The following is a 24,509-nucleotide window of genomic DNA, read 5'->3' as shown; positions in this document are numbered from 1 at the left end:
AAGCAAATGAGATCAGAAAAATGTGGTCAAAGAGGGTGTCTCGTCTCTAGTTATATACAAGCTGTCTAAAGAAACAGATCACTGGTGGACTAGAACTAGAAAGCTGTTTTTATTGATGTGTAGATTGGACACTCCTGGGGTAGATCAAGGACAACAAATGAAATAAGATTAAACCTCAGCCAAATGTTCCAGCTATGAGGTAATCTGTTATTGCAGAGGTAGCAAACCTTCAGGACACACTTGCCTGTAATTTTAAAGAACCCTGATCCACCAGAACCACTTTTGGCTCATTTCCACTGAAGGGTCAGTACAATACAGTACGGTACGATTCGGGACCGAACACCCTGATCTAGTTTGCGTTTCCACCGCCATCAGTAGCCTTACTTGGCGTGGTGTATGCCGGAAAGTAGTGATCAACAATAAAGCGTGACAATAAGTACAACTCTGCCTCTTTTTGTTAGCTCCCAGATCTTCTGAAACACGAGTGTCCACATTCTGAGACAAATGTCCTTGTATTTGGGGGGGGGGGTTGGGTTGTGGTGAATAAAGGCCTCCTGTAGCAAATCCATGCGTTAACTTAACCCTTTAAGATGCGTTTTGGTTGATGGGATCACAAGTGGACAATATTGCACTATATACCTGTGATGCTGATTCCGTCAAGAGGAGAGTAAATGGCCGGATCCCTCTGTCGGCGTCAAAACACGAGTGGAAGGGCTAAAGTTATCGCGCACTAATATTGCGAGGAACCATTGTTTCTTTTTCGTGTTATCAGAAAATAATACTTCTGATTCAGCCCGTCAAAGTTTAAATCCCGTCTGATAAGCGTGCGTCCTTGTACATCTCCCAATGATTACATATTAGGTCAGTAGGCGGAGAGTAGGTGGTCTTTTGTGGCTGCTTGAACGCATTTGACCACATCAGCATCAACACTACGAAAGCAATCCGGTCGAATGCGTTTTCAACTACCTCTGGAAGTGTTCGAAAGTGGACAAGCTCAAAACGTTTCACACCCCGTTTACACCTGTATTTAGCGTTGTCCACTTGTGGTCCGATCGACCAAAACGCATCTTAATACCAAGTGTAAACAGGGCCATAGTGAATGTTGTTGTTGGATGATGCCAGAGGGCTTTCCTCTATTCCTCGAGTCCCACAACCTGTTCTGAATCTGACTTCTCTTTCTGTATGTGTGTGTTCTCAGAGAGTGGACGGCCCAAGCATCAGGTACCAAACGCAGCAACACTGTTCCCTCAACACCACCGAGCCACTTGCCCCCTCAGGCTTCCAGTCCAGCCTCGCCTCCTCCGGGATCTGGGCATAGCTCTTCTCTGCCAGGCTCTGCCGCCTCCCCCACATTAACAGATGTGTTTAGCCTGCCATCTCCACCCATTGTGAATGCAGAGCAATGCTATAGCCTCAGCTTAGTCAGCAGTCGATCGCCGTCCCCTCTCACGCTGTTTCAGGCTTCAGACAAGCCCTTCGCTGACAAACCTGTCCAACTCTGGACCAAGCACGATGTAGCCGACTGGCTTGAAAGCCTCAACTTGCAGGAACACAAGAAGGCCTTCTTGGACAATGACATTGAGGGCACCCACCTTCCCAACCTCCAAAAGGATGACCTTGTAGACTTGGGTGTCACCCGTGTTGGTCACAGGATGAACATTGAAAGGGGTCTCAAACTTCTAATGGACAGATAAAGGGTGCATACACTCAGTACAATGTTTGCCATGGATACTGGTTTGATCAATCTCTCGTTTTCTCTAACTTCTTTCAGTCTAGCTGTGTTGCATCTGTTGAAAATCGCGAGATGATGTTCCCTGTATTGTTGTCAGAGGCACAGTAAGTACCATGGATGCACTCAGGAACACTTCTAAGAGGACTTGTTCTTGCCATCAAAAGCTTTGTTTCAATGTCAGGAGTTTGTCTCACGTGGACAACTAACCAGCAGAGCTTGGAGGTCCTTTTTTATTTTACCTTTGATACAGCTATTTCTGGGAGAATTTCATTTCAGATGTTTTCTGTAAGCGTTCTGTATGTGGCAGAGAACACAGATGCCCAGAAAAGCACTGTTGTTTGGTCTTTATAAAATGAGGTTAGCTGAAAACATTAAATTCACTCAGGCTTTGACAGAACATGTATTCACATCCTTAATATATGTTGGGTACATCCACACATTCCAGATAAGTGCAAGGGATGGTGGCTCAAGTGAAGCCACTCTTTATTCTTGATGCTTCTTCATTTCCATGAGATTGAATGAGGACGGGGTCACCTACAGCTTTGTCTTCCATGTTGTCTGATCCTGTGGGAGAAATACACAGGCTTTCCCTAACATTCCCCTATTCAAAAAGGATATTTTTGTGTTCTTGCAGCAGATATGCCAAGATATAGATAATTAAAAAACATGGAAGAACGTTCTTAATGAGAGCTTATGGCGTAGCTCATAAATCAGGTGTAATTATTGTGCTTATCAGCTTATAAAAGCTTCACATTAAGGTAGCGACAGAGCTTTTTTTATATTGTGACTCGGTTGTGGATTGTGATATTGATTGTATGAAGGTGGATCTTAATATGAGGTTGCTGAGGACTATAGGAAAGCGGTGGATTTCAAACGGATTGAATGATTGAGGTCTGATATTTCAGCTGAAGATCCAGTTGTGACATTTTGAAAAAAAAAAATGACAAGGTCAAAACTATTTTGAAAAATGAAATGTATGCATAAATGAATAATAGCTCACAATAAGATAAATAACACATTTAAAAGAATAGCTTGGAATGAAATGGAAATTCATCCTAATTAATGTGAGTTGCAGTTTTGGAGAGATTCCCAGAGTCAAGTGGGTTTTCTTTCTTTGTTGGGCAGTAATCAGAGGCTGTATTAATCAGTTTTTGTTATGATAAAACTTGGAACCATGTTTCTTAGCCAACATACACTGTAGAGTAAATGATTACTTGTGAGTTTTGTATGTGCCACTCAGTACAGTACTGATGGTGGTAATGTCTCTGAAACGAGATGTTATATAGTTGCCATTCCCTGCTGCTGAGATTCTGAGTGGTGACCGAGTACGACTGTATAGAGAACAATATTTTTAAAATGCGGGCCAGAAATTCAAAATCGCAAGCCTTTCCTGAACAATGGTTTGCCAATATACTGCTGCTACTGTGAAAATAGATATTTTACTAAATAGATCTTTGGATAGCATACAATAGAATAAGAGAGTATTTTCGATTTATATTACATTGCCTTTTCTAAATGCAGTTTTAATGGTATTGCTCCCACTTAAGTGTGGTTTGCCAAAAAAGAGAAATGTTTGAATAAGATGGGTATGTGTGTTAATATAGCAAATGCAAAAAAGCAATATATTTATACGACGGATAATACATCCTCTATATATTTAGATATTGCACCCCATCATTAAACAAGCACAGTGTTCACCTGATAAAACACACTGCTGGTTTATCTATAGAATTGTCAATCCCTTATTGTTTAGCTATGATGTTTTCCTGATTTCAACCTATTTTGCTTTACTTTGCTTAAAGACTTGTTCACATTGTTAATGTTGTTGTAAGTTCTTCTAAAATGGAACTAGTAACTCGTTACAATGACCAAGAAAACAGTAGGGTTTGCGAGTTTGAGTTACACCTTGTATGGCAAACAAATCTGAAAAATAAATATTGCTGGAGTTGAGCTCTGTTCCTGTGCGTCCATGCGTCTTACAAACATGCACTCAATGAAAACTACTACAAGAGAAATACAGCTGACATATGGCTGCATAACGGACTGTGAAAAACACTAACAATTCTAGTTTAATTTTTTTATTCTTAAATGATATTTCTTATAAAATCTCCTTGTAAAGAGAGCCAGTATAGATGAGAACAGATAATTTGTTCGAAAAAGTTACTTAACTAAAATTGCAGAACACAGAATATGTAATTAGCTGCTGCTAAGCCATTAAACAGCATTAACTCCACTGCACCTGTGTGGATTGTCATTTAACACAGATATGACTCGATATAATTCAGCATCACAAACAGAAATGGCATGCACTCACAGAAAGATTGACATCAATCTGTCAGCACATCCAGAGCCTTTCTAGAACTCGACAGAATCGACAGAAGCACAAGAGACGATGCAAATCAGACAGACATACAGTTCACGACACATACGACATTAAAATCAGATGTTAATACACAACCCTTCAAATACCAAAGAGATTTTATAAATGGTTTTAAACACTGCGATGGAATGTCTGCTCATCTTGTACACAGACGTGATGCAGAATTCTAGCAGTGGTGTATTACATTATATTTTGGCCTTCATTGATTAAGATCATTCATATTTTCAAACTAATCAACTCAGTTGCTCTCTATTCAAACTTCACACTTTTAGTTCATTTCAGAGTCAAAGCCGCTCGAGTGCACGACAAATGACATTATTCCTCTAAAACATGCCAGAAGATCTCAGATCTTTGGTCTCTTATTTCACACACTGATGTATATATGTGTGTGTGTGAGTGAATAAACTCTCTCAGAAGTGTGATGAAATCTCTAATGGCAGTTGGATCCAGTAAAGCGCACGCACCTACTGACGTGAAACGGGAATGAGAGTTGAGCTGAGGGAGCGAAAGAAGAGAAAGCAGGGCTGATAATGACTGGAAGCATGACGTCCGCTGTGGAAAGAGTCTATTGTCGAACTTCTACGTAATTGGCTGGGAAGAGTCCGTACGAGCCCCGACACACGCCCCTCCACCAGCCCTCGTCGATCATCTCGATGTTGGTTATAATGTCGTCCGGATCGAAGGAGATCTCATCTTCACCCGCTGGTGAGAAACAGAGGCACGTTATATGACTCGCTTCTTGTAGGAAACATGTTTGATGCAATGAAACAAAACTACATGTGAAAGAGCAATACTATGGAAGCCCGTTTCTGCCACTGAATAAAAAATAAAAAGTCATTTTTGAGGGGGGTTTTAATCTCGCAATTCTGACTTTTTCTTGCAACTGAGTTTATATCTAGCAATTCTTCTCAGAATTGTGAAATATTCTCTCAATTGTCTTATTTTTTATTCAGTGGCGGAAACGGCATCCATACAATACAGTATTATTGTTTTACATACTAAAAAAAAAAAAAAAAAAGTGTATTTCTTTATTTTTTAATAGAGTACACTATAGAAGCTTATTCAGCCACGGAATAATAAAACAATTCTAATTAAATTACTTTATCACAATTGACTTTTTTTTTTAGTTTGTATCTTTTTTAAAAAAATTGGTATCTTTTTTAGTTTGCACAAGTTATAAACTTCACAATTCTGACTTTTTTGTTTACGCCAGAGTAAAAAATTTAACATTCATAATTTTGACTTTTTATCTTGCAATTCTGTGAGTACAGTCAAGCCAAACATCATTCAGACACCTTCAACATTTCTCCATTATATCACGGTTTATTGCTATAGTTTAGAAAATGGTGATTAAATATGAGAAGAGCTCAGAGCTAAACTGCGTCAGAACAAACTGATCTTGATCATGTCAGATAACTTTGATAGAAAGGTTTGTAATGAATTGGGCTGAATAGCTGTCAGATGTTAAATTTAAGAACACAATTAGATAAAACTAGTTTAGCTCAACCAATCACCAAGCAGTGCTTCATTTAGTTCAGACTGTGTGTAAAAAGATCACATTAACAATTAAAGAAAAACACTTCAGCAAAACATGATCAGCTCAAAGTGTCTGGTTGTCCACTGTATGAAATATTTTTGGGTAGAATATGTCTCAGTTCACTTTATTTTGCTATCCTCACTTATATAAATGAACTCTAGTGTCCTGCACCCGCTCGTTAAAAACAATATCCAAAATTATATCTGGTGTCTGAATAATGTTTGCTTTGACTGTAGATCTGGTAATCACGACTCTTTCTCTCAGAACAGCAAGAAAAGTAGTCAGAATTGTGAGAGAAAAAGTCACGATTACCTTTTTGTGTTTGTATCCCTTGGCAAACACTTCAAGCTTCAATAATAAAAACAATAACACTTCTTACAGCAAATCAAACTTTTTTTTTAAAGCAGATTCAGAGATAGATGTAAATACAATCTAAATGGTCTGTACCGATTTACTTGACGTTTTCCTTTAAAGTATTATTATTATTTTGGTATATCAGGAAAGATCTATTTTAGGAGTCACACACGGCGTAAACACTGAATGTTTAAGTGCAATCCTATGATCTTCTAAGCCAGAGTTTGTAAAGTCAAACTCCTCTGATGGTTCACTCACCAGCCTGATAGTCGTACAGAGCCACGGCAGTCACACCAAGATCCTCTCCAAACTCATACGACTGAGCTCCTGAAACACACACATCAGCGAAGCTCTGTGAGAACACACCTGCCAGTAGATCAATAATTAACTCAAGAAATAACGGTTTGGAATTATTACTGCTACAAAAGGCAACAATTTGTGTATTGAACATGCTCATTATTTAGATTGTTAATTTAAGGTAATGTGTCAGGAAGCGCACCTGAGGTCTGGTACTGCTCGTCCGGCTCAGGGTTCTGGTACAGGTCTTCCTGGACCGGTTCTTCATATGTGGGTTCTGCTGAGACCGGCTCCACCTCGTACACGTTTGCACCGTTCTCCACCGCCTCGGTGACAGGCTCCACCTGACCAACACCACACAGACCATCATCACCATCATCATCATCATCACGATGATCTCACAGCAGTCTCCGCTCAAACACATTATTCTGCTCGTGCTGGTGTTCACTCACACATTCGGAGCCATTCATGCACCGCGGACACCTCGCGTGGGGTCGTAATACATCACGACAAGCTCACGTTTGTTAAAAGCATTAGTGCGGGGGTGTTCAAAATGTATTAATAATCACTTTACAAGACGCCAGATGCTACCATTTCATAACATTTAATTTCATGGCCTTTACAAATTGTGTGCGTACGTGACTAGCAGACAATTATCATCAACTAAAACCATAAAATTAAATCAGTACTTGGAATAAATAAACATCAACTGTGTATATTTATTATGTATATATAAATACACACCCATGCATGTATATAAGAACATTTGTATTTATATATTAAATATATTTATAATAAATAAAAAATATACACTATGTGCGTGTATTTATATATACATAAATATACACAGTACACATGTAAATAAAAGCTTATTTTGGATGCAATTAATTATTTGACAGCACGTATACACACACATAAATAAACTAATACTATTAATAAAAAAAAGTAAAAAACCCTATTAAAAACCATTTTAAAAAGCAAATAAAAAAGGCTTGATTAGACTTTTGAGCACCGTATGAAACAAGTCAGGAAGTGGAGTAGGGATGATAATGATCATCAAAGCAATCGAGAAAGCTCATCTATTGTTAATCATCATCAACACACACAAAACAAATTCATTTAAGATGAATTGCTGAATCGCTTTGTAAAATTTGAACTCCAAAGAAACTACTTCTACTAGATTAGAAGAGCAGATGGTTAAATCAACGGTCGGGAAGAGCCGGGAATTAATACAAGCTTCTCAAACCAGTGCAGCGCTTCTGAGAGGTTTATTCTGGACTGCTCTGCATTAAACACTAGTCCAGTCTCATCACTACATCCACAGAAAATACTCATAAAAATACATTTTAAAACACTACGTCTATTAATGCAATATATCTGTCTGTTGACGCAATACAGTGAATGACAACCGTCTGTGATTCATTTAAAACTAGACTAGATATTAAAAATAAAAAATAAAGGATGATGCAGGTACAATTGTGACAAATAATGAATACAACAAACAACAAATTACTAGAGTATTGAAATCATGTTTACGGTCACACTCAAATTGAAGATGTTAATGGCACACAGGAGCGTTTCAGGCACACCTTCTTCTCTTTATTTGGGTGGAGTGGGACAGACTTCAGAAAACAGATGTGATTTATTTCAGGCCAAATTCATCTAATATCAGAGTAGTGTTTAGGGTTGGATATTACTTAAGATCAGGAATCAGATACTTGTTGTGAAATTAACATTTTAATTGCACCTATCAATTCCTGTGTGCGCATCTTTTATTTTTAGGAGCAAAAAGAGGCTGTTAAAGATGTATTTGTCTTTGAATCATTCAAGAGATTCACTCAGTATTTACTTGTTTCACTTCTGGATGAATCATTCTATTCATAATTTCCATGAGATTTTGTTTAATTGTCTAATTTAGTTTTTCTTTGTGAGAGAACTACAACCTACATACATTTTTTTTAAAAAGTCTCAATTTATCCAGAATGGTGCGGCTCTATTCTGCACACAAACAGCTCTTCATCGAGTCCAGTTTGTATGCAGCCGGCAGACTTTGTTCATGGTATTCAGCAGCAATTCAATGTTTTGCAAAAATAGACAATAAATATGTTTGACTATCATTTTTTTAACCACATTGAAATCGAAACTGGGAATCGATAAGAAGAATCAGAATTGATCAAATTCAAACGATACCCACACTCGTAATATGATATTGTTTCTTATTAAACAGACAGACATGTGCTGACGGAGGAGCAGGACAGAAACACACCTGCTGCTTCCTGCGCGCCTCCTCCTGCTCCTGCTTCTCCTTGGCCTGTCGTCTAGTGCGCTCCTCTTCTGCTCTCTTCCGGTCCTCCTCCTCCTTCTGCTTCGCAATGTTCTCAAAGCGAGCCTTAATACTTCCAGCGCCGCTGCCAGCTAAACACAGCACAGCACGTCTTCATTCCAGACCTCTACAAACCGTGACTGATTTATTATAGCGTGAGCGTTTATCCTGACCTGCTTCCACAGGACGGGTCTTCTGATACGCCGCGCTCGGCTTCTCCACCTCCTCAAACGTGCCGGCGCTCTGAAGACAAGAGCAGGGATCACACTCCTGTCACTCTCAATCAGAGAGTGAACACACATTCTTCTGATTGCATATAAAACATTAGAATATGAACAGGAATGTCTCGTCTGCAGAGCTGGGTAGCAGCTGATCACATCTAATCTGGATTACATACACAGATTACAAACATTACGTAGCTGTAATTAGATGACATTACATTTTAATATACTCGCAATCAGACTGCAGTTACTTTATGGATTACATGATTACATATTATTTACACAATAGCAGTCATTTATTCTGCCTAATTCCTCTTTTCAATCTTTTAAATGTTCCTTTCTTAAATAGCCTACTGCTTTTATACACAGAAAGTTGTCCAGTTACTCAGGAGGCCACTGGATTTACAAAAGAAAAGTGTTTCAACATCGCATCAACTACTGATGAACATTAATTTTGATTTCAATCTTCACTCATTTATTGCTTTGGAAGAACTTGCATTAAATGCACACACACACAAAAAAATCTGATCCTCTTTCACCTATATTTTTATCTGAAGTGCCCCTGAGATTTTAAAATACATATTTTAATAATAAAGTATGACATTTGCATGTTCATGGCTCTTTGATGTTGGTTATGGTTGTGTTTTAATTTACCATTTAGGTCATAAGTAATCTAAACGTAGTCTGATTATATTGCCTAAAACATGTAATGATTACGTTACTGACTACAATTTCTGTCATGAATTTTGAATCCGCAACGGATTACAGTTTGTAAGTAATCGACCCAGCTCTGATCATCTGTGTGTTAATTGTAATGATTTGATCAATGTACCTTGTCCATTCGGTCTTTCTGCACACCATACTTCCCTCCAAATCCTTTGGCATAATCTAGAATAACGGAGGAAAATGAACTGTTAAAATTAGGATTTCTTGCATATGCATGTCGGGTGCATGTTAAAGGAATATTTCGTGTGGAACAGACACATTTTGAGAAGTGTGTGTTTTGTTTTGTTTTTATGGGGTCTAAACAATGCAAGTCAAAACTATTTAATTACCAAAATCCTTCAAAATATCTTTTGTGTTCCACAGAAGTCAGTCATACAGGTTTGAATGAGATGAATGTGAGAAAATAATGACTGAATGATCACTTCTGGGGGAAATATTCCCTTAACATGCACTCAGGTTTGGAACATCATGAACAGTCTGTCATCATCCCTCTTTTGAGCTTGCACAGAAAAACTTATTGATTTAAGATTGTAATGAATTAACAACAAAGCTGAACCTGAGCAGTGAGGGTACTTCTGTGAATCGCTCCAGTCAGAATGGCATACGTGACCCTGGAGCACACAGCCTCAAGTCGCTTGTAGCAATAGCCAACAATACATTGTTTGGGTCAAAATTATTCATTTCTCTTCATTAGGATATTAAGTAAAGATTATGTTCCATGAAGATATTTTGTAAATTTCCTACCGTAAATATATCAAAACTTCATTTTTGATTAGTAATATGCATTGCTAAGAACTTCATTTGAACAACTTTAAAGGAGATTTTCTCAATATTTAGATTTTTTTGCTCCCTCAGATTCCAGATTTTCAAATAGTTGTATCTCAGACAAATATTGTCCTATCATAACAAACCATACATCAATGGAAAGATTATTTATTCAGCTTCAGATGATGTAGACATCTCAATGTTGTGGTCCAGGGTCACATATGTTAATTTCACAGTGAACAAACGCCACGCTGCTCCTCAGAGGAAGAGCACTGATTCAGTTATTGGGCTACAGCAGTCGACCTCGGCCATCTGACATCGGCACAAACGCTTAAAGGCCAAACACAGTGTTAAGGTGAAAAGCAGTTTTGAAAGTCCTCAGAATGAGCTAACTATCCCATGGGAGAAGAGAGGAAGGAGTTCAAACGCATGGCCTGTGGAGAGGATTCATGGGAATAACAATGCTGAAGAAGTCTCTGAAGGAAATGGCTGAGAGGAAGAGGAAGCTGAGAAAGGAATATTCTGGCTACAGGAGGAGCGTTTCACTGTGGTCATGTGTGAAAAAACACAGCTGCACTTGATTTGTTTGGCTTTTTTTTGTTAAGTCAACAGCTCAAAAGGAATGGATGTCATCTCATTTTCTTTGACTCCTCACAGACTTTATGCATGTGTCAATCATCCTGCGTGATATTCAGGGGAATAAGCACAGCGCTGTGATTGACTGAACACTTCTTCTTGTGACTTTCTCCAGGCTAGATGCTGCCGTTTCTCATTTACGCTAGAGTCATACAAGCACGCTTTGAGGTCTAAATGCATCCCTACTATGCAAAATGTGTACAGGTTGGCAGGCCTGGTATTTTTCAAAGAAATACAGTAGTAAATATCATGTTGTACTTGATCTGAACAAGGTTGTGGAGCAGCCTTATAGTATTTTGTTACTGTAGACATGAATTTGATTCAGAGTTTAGGAGGCATAACTTCAAGGGGTTTAGAGGGTTTAACCAGAATACATTGCATCGATGCATGAAAAATTCACAAGAAATTCACAAACTACATTATTTTTGTACAAGAAGTCTATTCCCTATAATATCGATATTGTCAAAACATTAAATTAACCCTCTGGTGATGTTGTTCACATAGCGGTCAAAATATTATTTGTATATATATCTCCAAATCCAAACACTCTTGGCAGATTATTGATGAAGTGAAAAAAAGTTTAATGACACTGAATTTTTTTTTTTTTTTAAAGTTGTGAAATATTTATTTTTCAAAACATGTTTTACTGTAATACTGCAAGAAAAACAAACTCGGAAATCTGAACAAGTCGTGTTCCAAATTTGAAGTTGACATCTTAAAAAAATAGCTTTCAGTCAGACTTTGTTTGGGAGCAAATTCACTGCCCAAAGTGGAAATTATTATTATAAATATAGCTGCAAGCGAAAGTCCTACAGATGCTTATGTCTAGTTCATATCATTAGACATAATTAAGGTATGAATACAAGCCTTAGAGTGTGGTGTCTCTTACCTTTCTGTGACTCGTGCAGCTGCAGCTTCTCCTGATGGTCCCATCCCACCGCAGACTTATCCTGACGGTCCGTCTGAACGCCAAACTTCCCTCCGAAGCCCTTGACATAGTCTTACACAAACCAGAAAAACCACAGGACAGAGTCACCGTCTGACTGTGACAGTAACTATGACTCGAAAACAAAACAATCTGACATCCATGAAGAGAATGATTATTAGAATGATATGTAGCATTATCTGTTAAACTGAAGTCAAACAGTGAGGCATGAAATGATGTGTGAGACAAACCTTTCTGAGACTCGTGTTTCTCAGTCTTGCCCTGGTACTCGAAGCCCACAGCGCTCTTGTCCACTTTATCCGTCTCCACTCCAAACTTGCCACCAAAGCCTTTGGCGTAATCTGCAGATTTAAGAGGTTGAAAGGTTTAATGTCCTGATTCGAGTCACTAAATAGAGCAGGGGTCACCAACGTGGTGCCCGCATCAAAAGGAAAACACATCATTTAGGGAAAAATGAAATGTATTTACTGGGGCCCTAAATTAAAAAGTAGGTCCTCTGTGGAATTTAATTGTGAACAAAGTGATGTTTACCTTCATTGTCAAGGTCTAACAAACCTGGAAAGCATTTCCTTCCCCATTAATGGTAAATTAATATCATGATTAATATTGTATGACATGGAAAAAAATTGTGATAGCCTATTTTTATAAATTTCTGGAAATATTTTTCTGGATTGATAAAAAAATTGAAAATGCTTGTGAGAAAACAGTAATGTGACCAATAACGCGTGAATGCAGCATGATCTGAATGCAGGGAAATACACGGAAGTGAATCGCCATCATTTAGAAATGAGATCGCATTTATGTAGGAATCGAGATCGTGATATTTTTCCGATTAATCGTGCAGCCCTACCTCACTCACAAAAAGGTTGGTGACCCCTGGAATATAGTGTCTGCCGATTCCGAGTCCTGATCCGATACTTGTATTTTCCTAGTGCTTGCTGCATATTTGAAGTGCATTAAAAGTTATTAAAATCAATCCAATCTCTACAGGCATGTGCAGAGACTTTCTCAGGAGCTGGGGCTCAAATGTAAAAAATGTGCTTCTATCACCACTAATATCCAATATAACAATTACTTACTATATACTATTATATATACTACATATGTGACCCTGGACCATAAAGCCTGATTACAAATGTGATATTGATATTATACAAGTTCAATAAACAAGTTAATATGAAGAGACTTATGTTTCCGACACCATATTGCCTGTTTTTGCTCTATTTTGCCAAACACAGCCACAGCACTGTTTCAGGTCTCTGAGCAACATGACGCTGCTGCTTCCTTCCTGAATGAATCAACCCTTTAAATGATTCGGTTCAGTCACAATGACTCACTGCCACCTTCTGGCGGTTTTAATTTCACATTTAAAGTATCTTTTCATTTATAAAATACTTTCAAATATCAGTTTTTAATGTTTTTGTTTAAAATATCATAAATGCCACTTCAGATGCAACTTGATTCATTTTGTTGAGACTGATTTCATTTGTTTGGTAACAGCCTAAATGTCTTATTCTAATTGACTGATTAAATGTAACAAGGTATTAAAGGTAAAAATCAATTTAAATTTATATGAAGAGATTAATTTCTGTTCACTGATGTGAACTGACCACACAGAATATGAAGAATATCTAAAACTGCAGCTGTCTACGGTGGTCAGATATCAGCACAATAACACACTCGGCAAAATATCGTTATCGAAAAAAATCCCCAAAAATATTGCGGTTTTTTTTTTCAATATTGCACACCCCTAATGCCCAGAGATGTCTGTGAGGCCAGGGAAGCAGGAACGCACCTTTCTGTGACTCGTGCTTCTCCGTTTTCCCCTGATAATCAAAGCCAACAGCACTCCGGTCCACGCGATCCGCCTGCACGCCGTAGCGGCCCCCGAACCCGGTGGCGTAGTCTGAAACAACACCTCTTACCGCATCACACAATGAACACTGGAATCTTAGTGACTCTTAAACACAGAAAGAGAGAGGCACCTTTCTGCGAGGCGTGTTTTTCAGTTTTTCCGGCATACTCAAAGCCCATGGCAGACTGCAGGAAAACACCACATCATGTGAACATGACCACAGAAACACTCAACCGTCCACTGAAGATCTGAAGACTTACCTGGTCAACACGGTCAGCTTCCACGCCGAATTTACCTCCGAAGCCCTTGGAGGTGTCCGTCTGGGAGCAATGTTTGGACAGCCTGCTCTGATACTCGTGTCCCACGGCAGACTGCAAATAAAACACTTCAATTCGGATTAATAAATTCATAAAATGAAAGATGTGGTCTCCACTGTAATATCTACATCATATACATCTATGGATTTTCATGCAAAAAAAAAATACAAATCTATCGAAGATCTAATTGATATATGTGACCATGGACCACACAACCATAAGCGTCACAATAATAGGAGTTCATTTTTCAAAACTGAGATCTATATATCATCTATACAAAGCTGAATAAATAATCTCTCCATTGATGTATGGTTTGTTATGATAGGACAATATTTGGCTGAGATGCAACTATCTGAAAATCTGGAATCTGAGGGTGCAAAAAAATCTAAATATTGAGAAAATCTCCTTTAAAGTTGTTCAAATGAAGTTCTTAGCAATGCATATTACTAATCAAAAATGAAGTTTTGATATATTTACGGTAGGAAATTCACTAAATATCTTCATGGAACATGATCTTAATATCCTAATGATTTTTGTCATAAAAGAGAAATGTATAATTTTGATCCATACAGTGTATTGTTGTCTATTGCTACAGATATACCTGTGTTACTCATGACTGCTTTTGTGCTGCAGGGACACATATATTGTGGTTTAATCATAATCTCTAATAGTATAGAGGCCTCTAAAGAAAATGGATCAGCCAACTTTAATTTAACGCATGGGGTAAGAATTGTTTTTGAAGAAATCTTGTTGCTAATCTTTTATGCAACGAATTGCTCAAATTTGGCAAAGTTAAAAGCTTTTAGAAACATGGTTCTTTATTTTCCTGAACTCTTTTCTCATTCTGGGTGAACTGAACCAAGTGTTTTAAATGATCTCAAGTCAATCAACAGATAGTCAAATGTTTCATTAACAGTTTTGCACAACTTCTTTAAACTTTGGCTGATTTTCACCACATTTCAGTCTGATAATGCTTTGACATGAACACTGATGGGCTTCATTAGCACCACGACGTCTACCGGACAGAAGAAATTTACTAATAACTTTCCAATCATTTTGGTACAGACTTGGCAGCGATGTACCAGGATTTTTAACATCACCAGCAGACAGAAACTAAAACAGATATGAATATGAATATTTAGCACATAACATAACCTGTCAGAAACTCAGGGAGTATCTGGGAAAAAAAGAAAGAAATGTACATCTCCCAGCAGATGGTAAAGCAGGCACTTTGAACAAACACGTCACTGTAAAAGTGAGCGACGGCTTCAGAGAAGTGAATCATAAGAGCGAAGCCTCTTGCCTTATCCATGCGATCCTGCTGCAATCCAAACTTTCCTCCATAACCGTGAGACGCTTGGGGCATGTGCTCCAGCTCCTTCTGCTTCAGATCACTGTGTTCAGACGACACCCTCTCACGCAGCTTATGAATACTGAGAAACACACGGAGGAAATTAGATTCGGTAAACCATCATTACCATGTTCATGAAGAAAGCTGGGGCCAGTTATATAAACCTAGCCTCTATTCTAAGACGCTGTTTTAAGAGCTAGTCTCCGGTTTCACAGACAAGGCTTAAGCCTAGTCCTAGACTAAAATGTAAATCTGAGCTGTTTCAACTGAATAAACTTGCACTGACTGATCTTAAAACATGTCAGAGCCTTTGTTTTGTCTTATGATGAACACCAGTAATGTTTTTTTTCGAAGGCATGTTTATAAAAATGACTTTAATGTCCTTATTGAACTTTGGCCTAATCCTGGCTTAGGCCTCTCTATGAAACCGGGACTATAAATCTTATTTTTCAATTCAGATTACACCAATCTACTTTTTATGTAACTGACTGAAAAAATGAATAGTGACCAGTTCTAAAGAAAAAAACCTTGTAAGACTAGTCTAGGCAGTTTATGCAACCAGTCACTGGTCTAATATCAATTAAATGATTAAACTCCTATATTATTTTATTAGTCCCTTAACTTTCAGAAGTATTTTATATACACGCTGCCATTCAAAAGTTTTGGATCTGTACGATCATCAAGACTGCATTTATTTGATTAAAAATACAGAAAAAAACTAATATTGTGAAACATGTTTGATTTAAAATAGCTTTTTTAATGTACTTTAAAAATATAATTCATCAAGTCTTCAGTGACACACGATTCTTCAGAAATCATTCTAAGCCGTTTTATTGTTGGAAACAGTTGTGCTGCTTATATATATATGTATACAGTGGGTACGGAAAGTATTCAGACTCCCTTCAATTTTTCACTCTTTGTTATATTGCAGCCATTTGCTAAAATCAATTAAGTTCATTTTTTTCCTCGTTAATGTACACACAGCACCCCATATTGACAGAAAAACACAGAATTGTTGACATTTTTGGAGATTTATTAAAAAAGAAAAACTGAAATATCACATGGTCATAAGTATTCAGATCCTTTGCTGTGACACTCATATATTTAACTCAGGTGCTGTCCATTTCTTCTGATCATCCTTGAGATGGTTCTACACCTTCATTTGAGTCCAGCTGTGTTTGATTATACTGACTGGACTTGATTAGGAAAGCCACACACCTGTCTATATAAGACCTTACAGCTCACAGGGCATGTCAGAGCAAATGAGAATCATGAGGTCAAAGGAACTGCCTGAAGAGCTCAGAGACAGAATTGTGGCAAGGCACAGATCTGGCCAAGGTTACAAAAACATTTCTGCTGCACTTAAGGTTCCTAAGAGCACAGTGGCCTCCATAATCCTTAAATGGATGACGTTTGGGACGACCAGAACCCTTCCTAGAGCTGAAAACTGCCCAAACTGAGCTATCGGGGGAGAAGAGCCTTGGTGAGAGAGGTAAAGAAGAACCCAAAGATCACTGTGGCTGAGCTCCAGAGATGCAGTCGGGAGATGGGAGAAAGTTGTAGAAAGTCAACCATCACTGCAGCCCTCCACCAGTCGGGGCTTTATGGCAGAGTGGCCCGACAGAAGCCTCTTCTCAGCGCAAGACACAAAAAAACACCTGAAGGACCACAAGATGGTGAGAAATAAGATTCTCTGGTTTGATGAGACCAAGATAGAACTTTTTGGCCTTAATTCTAAGCGGTATGTGTGGAGAAAACCAGGCACTGCTCATCACCTGTCCAATACAGTCCCAACAGTGAAGCATGGTGGTGGCAGCATCATGCTGTGGGGGTGTTTTTCAGCTGCAGGGACAGGACGACTGGTTGCAATCGAGGGAAAGATGAATGCGGCCAAGTACAGGGATATCCTGGACGAAAACCTTCTCCAGAGTGCTCAGGACCTCAGACTGGGCCGAAGGTTTACCTTCCAACAAGACAATGACCCTAAGCACACAGCTAAAATAACGAAGGAGTGGCTTCACAACAACTCTGTGACTGTTCTTGAACGGCCCAGCCAGAGCCCTGACTTAAACCCAATTGAGCATCTCTGGAAAGACCTAAAAATGGCTGTCCACCAACGTTTACCATCCAACCTGACAGAACTGGAGAGGATCTGCAAGGAGGAATGGCAGAGGATCCCCAAATCCAGGTGTGAAAAACTTGATGCATCTTTCCCAAAAAGACTCATGGCTGTATTAGATCAAAAGGGTGCTTCTACTAAATACTGAGCACAGGGTCTGAATACTTAGGACCATGTGATATTTCAGTTTTTCTTTTTTAATAAATCTGCAAAAATGTCAACATTCTGTGTTTTTCTGTCAATATGAGGTGCTGTGTGTTTATTATTAAATAAATATTATATATTATTAAATAATATTATTATTATTAATGAGGAAAAAAAAGAACTTAAATGATTTTAGCAAATGGCTGCAATATAACAGAGTGAAAAATTTAAGGGGGTCTGAATACTTTCCGTACCCACTGTATTTATTTTTGGAACCAGAGATACTTTTTTCAGGATTCTTTGGATAAAATGTTTAAAAAAAACAAAAAAAACAGCATTTATTCAAAATAATATTTTCTTTTTCTTTGCTTATTTGAAATAAATGTATATTTTAGCCTGCAAGCATGTGCTAAATTGATAAGAAGACATATTGTTTATAAAGGTTTTTTCTTCTTTAAATAGTTGATAAGATGGAAGCGGACTAACTTGATGTGTTCCTGATGGCCAGAGCCGGCCACGGTCTTGGCACCCCAGCGCTGCTCCTTCTCTGATACATCATTCTGGCATTTGGTGGAAAAAACCACAGGAACGAGGATAAGAAAACACAAATGTTGAAATATGCATGAATTTGCATAAAGAGGTAGGTGCAAATATTCACTAGACACACTAAATTGAATAGACTGTGATTAGTTAACAGTTTGCATCTTAAAAAAAAAAAATATATATATATATATATATATATATATATATTAATTAATAATAATGTTTCACTGCATGCATTTTCATCTACATCCAGTGATAAAACTGTTAATGCATGAATGAGCTTGAGAAGTGATGCACAGAAGATAAGAGAGTGTTTGTAACCTCAAAGTCCGGGTCAGTTTCCCAATCATCTCCTCCATCATCCTCCACTGACACAGAGACGGACTGACCTGCAGCTGCCTTCCACATCTGACAACACAACACTCGTTACATCATCTCAGACACACAACACTCGTTACATCATCTCAGACACACATCTCTGTTAGTTTGCTGCCATGTCGTCCCAGAGTCACTCAATCACTATCTAGTGTCAGTTCTATAGTGAACTCGCTCTGGAAGACGCCCATGTAGGACACCAAACAAACACATCGGTGGGACCTAGTTAACATTAATCATCAAATATCTTTACTACTCAATTACTGTTAATTAATGCAATATGTGAATGAACGTGTGTGTGTGTGTGTGTGTTCCTGTACGTGTGTTTCTCCCTGTATGTGTGTGAGAGTGTGTATGTGTGTGTTCCTGTATGTGTGTGTGTGTGTGTGTTTGTTTCTCCCTGTATGTGTGTGTGAGAGTGTGTGTTTCTTCCTGTGTGTGTGTGTGAGAGTGTGTGTGTGTGTTTCTCCTTGTGTGTGTGTGTGTGTACACGCCGACGAACAAGATGAAGTGTTTTGAACAGACCGGTTAAATCTGACACTAATGTAAACAAACGAGCAGAAATAAAGCGGAATAAATGCGTTTTGATGAGAAATAAGGACTCGTCTTCTTCGTGAGTTCTCGCCTCTGAACCGCCCGTTAAAACGTGTTAAATCACGCCTTTACACTTACGGTGTACTTCGATGCTCTCCTTAACGCACGTGTTCTTTCAGTGAATAACGCTAATAGAGAATATATGAATAGTTATGAAGAGAAGAGTCGTTCCTGGCCGCAGTCTTCCGCTTCCCACTTCCTGCTCCAGACCCGACGGCACCACCTGAGCCGGGAGCGGGGGGAGCGCTGCATGTTTTCCAGCGGCAGGGACACCGTGGGTTTACTGTTAGTGACATTATTGTTATTATTTATTATCATTTTATTTGAGCTCAGAAAAAATGATGATCTGATTCAAGGTCGGGCTAAGATAGTCCTAGCATACCTGAGAAATCTGGTGTCCTGCCAGCAGCGTGACGCAGTTCCCCCTCTCACATAATAGTACGCCCGGCCTCCTGAGCCGCTTTCATCTCTCTCTCCGTCATTACTGTTACAATTAGTTACATTTCATCCATAAGTTCTCTTAAACAAACCCGAACCCTAAACAAAGCCGTTGCTATGCCCCTCTTAACTGTGTAAACCTAATTAGTTTCAATGTGCGAGTCACTATTTTCTGGTTTTATTTTTCAAAGCGAATATAAAATAGTTTCTGTGGCTGTGCGAGACTAACTTTATTACAAATTAACATATATTGTTTATATATCACCTTGTGAAAAAGAAAAAAGCTTCAGTAAAATAGTACAAAAATAGTTTAGGCCTACAAAAGAATTTACTTGCGCTGCAATTTATTTTTTTTATTTAGTATTTTGTCTGGTTTTCTAGTATAAATATCTAAACATTCTTGAATCAAGATGCATTTACTGGACAAGTAAAATTAGTTAAGCTATTAAGTCTTGCTTTAAATTTTTTTTTTTTTTTTTTTAGAAAACAAGCAAAAATGTCTGCTACAAAATAATGATATTCTGTATGAAGAACATGTGAGAATAAATCCGTTCTCAAACACCAACGATAAGAAGAACTCAGCACCCATTCATAGAGACGGCGCCGCTGATGGCACCTACTGTGCGTTGCTCTCCAGTGTTTGTACTGTTTTTGTTTTTCAAACACGATCAGTTTTACCAGGAATGACCAGCTGAACATTCGGCAGACACACCACACAATCTTCTACCGGATTGATTTTTCTGATGTTTTGCTGGACATTGTAGTTGGCGGAGCCGTAGCTCTGGTCAAACGCTCCTGCAAGCCGTTCTATTCGCCGCGGGAGTTCTGCTCGTTCATTCTCGTGAGTGTCTACATTCCACCGCAAGCGCACGTGAGCACAGCTTTACAGAAACTCACTGATCTGATCACAGAGAGTGAGCAACAACACCCGGACTCTGTTTTAATCATTCTCGGGGACTTTAATAAAGCAAATCTCTCCCGTGAACTGACAAAATACAGACAGCATGTTACATGCCCCACCAGAGACAGTAATAAACTGGATCACTGTTACACAGCCATAAAGGACGCATATCACTCGGTTCCACGAGCAGCTTTAGGACTCTCTGATCACTGTTTGGTTCATCTTATTCCATCCTACAGGCAGAAACTTAAATCTGCAAAACCTGTATTAAGATCTGTTAAAAGATGGACTAACGAAACAGAGCGGGATCTACAAGCCTGTTTCTCTCTCACTGATTGGTCTGTTTTTGAAGCCGCTGCCACCGATCTGGACGAGCTCACAGAGACTGTAACATCTTATATCAGTTTCTGTGAGGATATGTGCATTCCTAACAGGACTCATCTAATCTACAACAACGACAAACCATGGTTCACTGCCAAACTCAGACAGCTCCGTCAGGCCAAAGAAGATGCTCACAGAAAGGGGGATAAAGTCTTGTACAAACAGGCCAAATACACACTGGAAAAGGAGATCAGAGTGGCAAAGAGGAATTATTCTGACAAGCTCAGGAACAAATTCTCTTCCAGTGATCCGGCTTCAGTGTGGAAAGGAATGAAAGATATCACCAGTTGCAAGACACCACTTTGAACAACTAGCAGACGATTTGAACGAGTTTTATTGCAGGTTTGAAAACTCACCCCACACCCTGAACACCTCTCCACACAAACATTCACTCCAGCAACCCCTCTCTCCTGTGCTGATCAGCTGGCCCCCATCTTCACACAGATCTTCAACAGATCACTGGAGCTGTGTGAAGTCCCCTCATGCTTCAAACGCTCCACCATCATCCCCGTCCCAAAGAAACACAACATTACTGGACTTAATGACTACAGACCTGTGGCCCTAACGTCTGTAGCCATGAAATTATTTGAAAGACTGGTTCTGGCTCATCTGAAGGACATCACTGGACCCTTACTGGACCCCCTGCAGTTTGCCTACAGAGCAAACAGGTCTGTGGATGATGCAGTCAACATGGGACTGCACTTCATCCTGCAGCATCTGGACAGACCAGGGACTTATGTGAGGATCCTGTTTGTGGACTTCAGCTCCGCTTTTAACACCATCATCACGGAAACCCTTCAAAATAAAGTAACTCCGCTCTCCGTCCTCACCTCCGTCTGCCAGTGGATCAACAGCTTCCTGACAGACAGACAGCAGTTAGTAAAGCTTGGTAAATTCACATCCAGCACTCGAACCATCAGCACTGGAGCTCCTCAGGGCTGCGTTCTCTCCCCACTGCTCTTCTCCCTCTACACCAACGACTGCACATCTAAAGACCCCTCTGTCAAGCTCCTGAAGTTTGAAGACGACACCACACTGATCGGCCTCATCCAGGACGGTGACGAGTCTGCTTACAGACAGGAGGTTAAGGAGCTGGCTGTCTGGTGCAGTCTCAACAACCTGGAGCTCAACACGCTCAAAACTGTGGAGATGATTGTGGACTTCAGGAGAAACCCCCCTGCTCTCCCCCCACTCACCATCATGAACAGCACTGTGACTGCAGTGGAGTCATTCAGATTCCTGGGCACCACCATCTCAGGACCTGAAGTGGGATATTCACATTGACTCCATTGTCAGGAAGGCCCAGCAGAGGTTGTACTTTCTTCACCAGCTGAGGAAGTTCAACCTGCCACAGGACTTACTGAAACAGTTCTACTCTGCCATCATTGAATCCATCCTCTGCACTTCAATAACTGTCTGGTTCAGCTCAGCTACCAAATCTGACCTCAGAAGACTACGGAGGGTAGTCCGGACTGCTGAGCGAATCATTGACAAGCTCGGGAAGCTCAGGCTTTCGACAGGGTGGAGTGGCCGTATCTATTTGAGGTCCTTTAAAAGATTTGGGTTTAGAGAGGTTTTCTGTAAATGTATTAAGGCTACTTTTAGCAATGGAAAAGATAACGTATATATTAAAAGGTACATTTACTACTTTTGAGAACATTTGGAAACCCTTCATATCTTTTTATATCAAATTCAGATTTTGGTAATGTACTGAATGAGACCGGAGAACACCAGATAACGTGACATTTGACACCCCCCCCCCCCCCCCCCCCTTCCCTTTTCATAGATTTATGTAAATAAACCATTGTTGAATATTGATTTGGTGTATGCCTTCTGAGCATGTTTTGTGTTTTCAACTTCTCCTTCCTATTGTATTACTGTCTGGAATAACCTGTGACTATTTAAAATAACCTGTACTTTTTTTTTTTTTTCATATGAACAGATGTAACTACAATATTGTTGTACTACATTGTTATATTTTGTTACATCTCAGTAAACAGACTGTTTAAAAAAAAAAAAAAAAATCTATGAATCGCAAATGATCTTGCACGCAACTGAATGGTTTCAGCTCTCTGCTTGTAAACGACTCTAATTAATGCCATTAACATATAAAATATCATCATAATGTAGAACAGCGAGCTGCAAGAACAGCTTACATTTTCTAACAACTTCTTCATAAACATGAGCGCTGGCGTGGATTTAAGCGTACGCACACTCTAACATCAAATCACTTCATAAATGAGGCCCCAGGAGTTTGATGCAAAGCAGATCTGCACATTTACACCACATCAGAAAAATAGTAAATCATAATTATGACATAAAATATTTAAATATATAAGATTAAGATAAGTTCTTGAAATTGTCAAAAAAGGCTAAATTATGACATTACAAAGTCGTTATGACATAAAAGCCATAATTGTATGTCATAATTACGACTTTTCATAATTTTGACTTTATCTTCTGACATTTTATTTCATAATTCATAAACTTTTTGTCAAAATTTCAACATTCCATGTCATAATTTCATTAAATAAACGACTTTAATCTCATAATTATGAGTTGTTACCTCATGATTTCTACTTTGATGTCATACTCATGAATTTTTATGTCATAATTTCAGCCTTTTTTTTGTCAGAATTCCAATTTAATGAAAACATTTTGTTCTCTTATACAATAACGGCAATATGCATAATTGTATGTAGAGTACAGGTTTGAATTTCCTGTAAATATATTATATTTTAATTGTTGATTACATCATATGATTAGAAAATATGAAGAGTTCATTTGCAAAAACAGATAACTTTGTTTTTTGTTTTTTTTTCATTTTCAAAAATCATGTTTTTTTTATGATGTTATCATGGTTTTATTGTGTTAGCTGTATTTTCTTTAGTAAAAATAACCCAGCTGCAGTTTGATTGAGATTCATTGGAATGCACAATGAAAAAACATGATTTTTGAAGCGCGCACAGAACTCATAAAGAAATAAAATAATTTTTTTTATTTTCTTTTCTCACATATATATTAATTACCAACAGAAAACATAAGGATTTTGAGTGAATTAGAACAAAAACTCAAATGATAATCAACACCTGCTACATCTCCACGCCAGGATATGTAATAAAGACCGGACAGGTTCTGAGTAGATCAGGTGAGGAAGAGCAGGAGCAGAGGCTTACAGTAAACGCTTCGTCATTAATGGGAGAACTTTAATCTTAATTCAATTAATGTTATCAGAGTTGTACGATGATGTATGATGACGAGGAGACCAATGTTCAATGTATTGAATTGTTGATTTTTTTTATTCCTTACATTATTGTTTGTTATTGACATTGGATTTTTCATGCAGTTATTACTGTTTGTTATTGACACCGATTTATTTTTGTTTTATTCATGTTATTGGTATTTCATATACGTGCTGAATTGTACCTTATTGATGATTGTTTCTGATTCAAGTGTACTCGTGGAGCGAAACGCTGATTTGTGAATTTATACTGTACATGTTTGTTATTATTATATCTGGTTATGTCTCATTGTGAGCCGTGGTGCTGTTTTCATGGGGCACACCTTCATCTCT

At 38.6% G+C, this 24,509-nt stretch overlaps 2 protein-coding genes across 2 annotated transcripts in view; one reads left to right on the top strand and one right to left on the bottom strand.

The window, feature by feature from the left end:
• LOC306842623 (SH3 and multiple ankyrin repeat domains protein 2-like) overlaps nt 1–3,681 on the top strand; it is a gene marked incomplete at its 5' end in the record, with an annotated part of 51,042 nt that extends 47,361 nt beyond the window's left edge. Inside the window, one exon of the mRNA XM_079373584.1 lies at nt 1,199–3,681. Within this exon, the coding sequence (XP_079229710.1) occupies nt 1,199–1,694 (496 nt within the window). The 3' untranslated portion in view covers nt 1,695–3,681. The remainder of the gene's footprint in view (nt 1–1,198) is intronic.
• Nucleotides 3,682–3,796: 115 nt separating this feature from the next.
• Nucleotides 3,797–19,657, bottom strand: LOC306843346 (src substrate cortactin-like). The gene is made up of 16 exons (XM_079374775.1): nt 19,598–19,657; nt 19,294–19,498; nt 18,568–18,654; nt 18,190–18,263; nt 15,393–15,522; nt 14,033–14,143; nt 13,903–13,957; nt 13,713–13,823; nt 12,148–12,258; nt 11,861–11,971; nt 9,677–9,732; nt 8,797–8,866; nt 8,567–8,715; nt 6,503–6,644; nt 6,262–6,330; nt 3,797–4,814 (listed from the first exon to the last, which is right to left on the bottom strand). Exons 3-16 carry the CDS (start codon nt 18,652–18,654, stop codon nt 4,678–4,680), a joined length of 1,413 nt encoding a protein of 470 aa, XP_079230901.1. The 5' UTR covers nt 19,294–19,498; nt 19,598–19,657; the 3' UTR covers nt 3,797–4,677.
• Between the last annotated feature and the right edge of the window lie 4,852 nt (nt 19,658–24,509).

Source organism: Barbus barbus (assembly GCF_936440315.1).
Source record: "Barbus barbus genome assembly, chromosome: 23".
Classification (NCBI taxonomy): Eukaryota; Metazoa; Chordata; class Actinopteri; order Cypriniformes; family Cyprinidae; genus Barbus; species Barbus barbus.
The sequence above is the reverse complement of the archived record's forward strand: the minus strand, read 5'-3'. Positions and strand labels throughout refer to the sequence as shown.

Excerpts from the sequence above, each read along its gene's own strand:
- LOC306843346 (XM_079374775.1), bottom strand. The coding sequence starts at position 18,654 with ATGTGGAAGGCAGCTGCAGGTCAGTCCGTCTCTGTGTCAGTGGAGGAT. Across the intron at positions 11,972-12,147 it reads GAAACACGAGTCTCAGAAAG|ACTATGTCAAGGGCTTCGGA; the intron begins GTTTGTCTCACA and ends GGTTTGTGTAAG. Across the intron at positions 6,645-8,566 it reads AGGCGCGCAGGAAGCAGCAG|GTGGAGCCTGTCACCGAGGC; the intron begins GTGTGTTTCTGT and ends GGTGTTGGTCAG.